This window comes from Nannospalax galili, unplaced genomic scaffold (genome assembly GCF_000622305.1).
Source record: "Nannospalax galili isolate Female #2095 unplaced genomic scaffold, S.galili_v1.0 scaffold995, whole genome shotgun sequence".
NCBI lineage: Eukaryota > Metazoa > Chordata > Mammalia > Rodentia > Spalacidae > Nannospalax > Nannospalax galili.
The window spans coordinates 277,106-280,908 of record NW_008337291.1 but is presented as its reverse complement, the minus strand read 5'-3'; the positions used below and the strand labels follow the sequence as shown (position 1 = coordinate 280,908).

General features: G+C 39.5%; 1 protein-coding gene across 4 annotated transcripts in view; it reads right to left on the bottom strand.

The window, feature by feature from the left end:
* Zranb3 (zinc finger RANBP2-type containing 3) overlaps positions 1–3,803 on the bottom strand; it is a 245,878-nt gene that overhangs the window by 140,751 nt on the left and 101,324 nt on the right. For all 4 annotated transcript variants that reach the window (XM_029563233.1, XM_029563231.1, XM_029563232.1 and 1 more), the window contains one exon: positions 3,448–3,626. In XM_029563233.1, the coding sequence (XP_029419093.1) occupies positions 3,448–3,626 (179 nt within the window). The remainder of the gene's footprint in view (positions 1–3,447; positions 3,627–3,803) is intronic.

Sequence of the window (3,803 nt, the reverse complement as noted above, 5' to 3'; positions counted from 1 at the left end):
TTCTTGGTTTATTGTTCCTTTGATCAGAATGAAGTGGCCCTCTTTATCTCTTCTGATTAGTTTTAGTTTAAAGTCTATTTTTATCAGATATTAGAACTGCAATGTCTGCTTTTTTCTTAGTACTGTTTGCTTGGTATATTTTTTTCCATCCTTTCAATTTAAGATAGTGTCTGTCCTTGAAAGTGAGATGAGTTTCTTGCAGACAAAAAGATGAGTTTTGTTTCTTAATCCATTCACCTAATCTGTGTCTTTTGTCTGGGGAGTTCAATCAATGAGTATTGAATCCTGTCACTTTTATTTCTGTTTACATTCTTGATATAGCTGGACTTTTCCACAGTTATACCTTCATTGAATTTCTTTCTGCAACCCCTTGGGTACAATCATTCCTTTGTTCAGCTCTTTGTATTGTGAAGGGCTGGTTTTGTGGACACGAATTCCTTCCGCCTATTTATGTCATGGAAGATTTTTCTTACCCCTTCGAATATAATAGACATTTTGGCTGGGTATAGTAATCTCAGTTGGCATCTGTGGTCATTTAAAACTGGGAATACTTTGGTCCAGGCTCTTCTGGCTTTCATAGTTTGCACTGAAAAGTCAGCTGTAATCCTAATGGGTTTTCCTTTGCATGTGATTTATTGTTTCTCTTTTGCAGCTTTCAGTATTGTCTCTTTGTTTCGTACATTTAGTGTTTTTACTATGATGTGCCATGGAGAGTTTCTTTTCTCGTCCTGTCTGTTTGGTGTTCTATATGCTTCTTGTATTTGTATGGGCATGTCTTTCTTTAATTTTCGGAAATTTTCTTCTACGATTCTGTTGAAGATCGGGTCCATTCCATTATTTTGGGATTCTTCTCCTTCCTGTATGTCTATGACTCATAAGTTTGGTCTGTTTATGGTGTCACACAATTCCTGCATATTCCATTCTTGTGCTTTCTTAAATTTTTCATAATCTTTGCTTGAGTGGTCTAGTTCATCCACAGGCCTCTCTCCAGGCTAAGTCTGTCATGCCCTGTGCATCTTGACTCCCCCAGCCTTATTCACCCTCTCATCTCCCCTGCTGGTGTCTCCTCCTAGTTTGTGCCCTGCCCCATTCTTTGTCTTGGGACCCCAGACACATGGGGAACCAATAATGCTTATAATTGTTCTTTTGAGTTCCATGTCCTGCATTATCTCTAGGGGGGTCTGATTGTATTCCCCTAGAGGACTATTGGTATTTGGTGGGGATATGTTATTTTGTTTTTTCAGGTTATTATTTTTTTCTCAGTGATTTTGACATGTGAATTTCTTTTGTAGTTTCTGATTCTTGTGTGAGACTCAAGCCTTGAAGTTTAGGTCAGCTTCTTTTTTTGAACTTTATGTGTCTTTGTGGTTTACTTTTGGGGCATGAAAAGCTGGTTCCTCTAAGCTTCCGGTTCTCTCTCTTGGTTTTCTATTGGAGTGGCCAGATTGCGTTTGTCTTCAGGAGTCCCACAGAGGCCCAAATCAGGTGAGGATCAGATGTTTTCAGGCTTTCTCCTAAGGTCTGGATCCCTCCAGGAAAGATTTTGGCCTGAGGAATTTGGGGGTTGGACTGGCCTGGGAGCTGGGACCAGGAAAGATGCTTGTCTAGGGCAGCTGGTGTCTGTGCCACCCAGCCATGCAAAGGAAGATGGTGGCAGGCAGTGGCCTCAAGGGCCCCTGGGGACTGCACTGAGGAGCTGGGTTCTTCTGGATGCAAAGGACCAGGAAGAGGAAAGGTCAAGCCCAGTGTCCAGGAAAGAGGCTGGCAGATTGTGCAGCCCAGGGAAGCAGAGGGAGGTGAGGGCAGGACCAGGCCCAGGGGCTCCAGCGAGAGAGGCTGGTGGGTTGTGCAAACCAGGGAAGTAGAGGGAGGTGAGGGCGGGGCCAGGCCCAGAGGGCTCCTGGGGACCCCAGAAGGAACTGGGTTGGTCTGGATGCAAAGGATCAGGAAGCAGTGGTGGTTCCCCTGGTATCTGGGGCACCAAGACAAGGAATGGGACAAGTCCCAGGCTAGGAGGAGAGATGGGCGGGGGAGATGGGAGGGTGAATGAGGCTGGGCGAGTCAAGGTGCTGAGGGCATGGTCGACTTACCCCAGAGAGAGGCCTGTGGGTCCTACAGGCCCAGGGAAGCAGAGGGAGGTCTTGTTTTGTTTTTTAAGACTGGGTCTCACAATGTAATCCTGGCTGGCCTGGAACTCACTATGTACACCAGGCTGGACTTGAACTCCAAGAGATCCACCTGCATCTGAGTGTTGGGATTAAGGCTGTACACCCCTACACCCAGCGATTTAACTTTAATAATGAAAACAGTGATTAAATTTTCTTGGGTCAGTACAGTTGTATGCAAATGAATTAGGGCTCCAAAGCTGAAAGAGATAAAAAGTTCTATATCTATTTTGTCTACTTCTTCCTTCCTCAAGAAAGCAAGTTATTCCTACAAATATTCTTTATATTAACAGTATTAGAGAATATAGTGCAATATAATATTACCAAGAACAATCTAAGAATCAACAGATACTTCTTTCAGATAGATGTGTAGCTTTCAAAGCCCAGAAAATGATAATTCTGAAGCTTAGGAAACATGATAATTTTCATCATTCAACTAGATATACAACACAGTAACTTACTTTCAAATGAGTTGACTTAGTCCAAAAGCAAAATAAAATGGGAAAAAACTCACTAGAAATATTATAATAATACATTTTTAAAGATTGTAAATAATGATCAATTGATTGAAAGATATAAAATATATAATTTATAAATTAACCTAATAAAATCAAGCTTGTTAGAATTGAGTGATATATAACATTTGCATATTAGCAACCTGGAAAGCAAACTCTGTCAAGATTGCTGATGATAAAAGCTCATACAACTTCAATTTAATTTGGGAAAAAACATGAAATTTATTTTTGAACCTTTAACAATTAGTTTTAAGTATATTTTAGGCTTATCAAATAACTATACAGGTTTTTAAAGTATAGGTATTTTGCATTTCCTTTTAAGGTATAACAAAGGAATGTAGAGATTAAATATATTATTGGTTGGGGCTAGAGAGATGGATCAGAGCACTAGCTATTCCTGAAGAAGATCTGGGTTCTATTCTCAGCATCCACATGGTGGGTAATAACTATCTGTAACTCCAGTTACAGGGGAATCTAATGCCCTCTTCAGAATTCTGCAGGCATTGCACAATACGGGTGCACTTACACACATGCAGGAAATACACTCACACACATAAAAAAAAAATTAATATATATTATTGGTTTTTAGGTAAACAATTCATGTTGTTACATGTAAAACACAACTATTTACGTCAAAACAAGAATATGATGCATGAGGCCCTGGGTTTGATCTCTAGCATGAAAAAACAAAATAAGAACAAAATATAAGTGTGGACTAAATAAAAAGAAGACACATTTTTTTTTCTTCAAGATTAGTAAGTTCTTACCAAGTATCAGTTTTATTCAGAATAACATTGATTTCCTCTGGCCCTAGCTCTGGGATCCATTTCTCTAGTTCTTCCGTCCAAGGGTACCTCAGAGATGAAGGGACAACTATCAGAAGCGGCCACTCCTCTTTATAGAAGTAAGCAACTGCAATCGCCTGGATTGTCTTTCCTAGGCCCATCTAAATAAAAAAAAATATATATTAAAAACAAAGTCTACAAAAAAGTCTATAGTATCCTGAAAGAAAATATTTAACAAATATTAAGGAGTAACATATCAAAACTTTTCTGATCTATCATCAGTTGCAATATACAGTTAGTAAAAAGTTCAATATTATAAGGACCTTTAAGTCACTTTG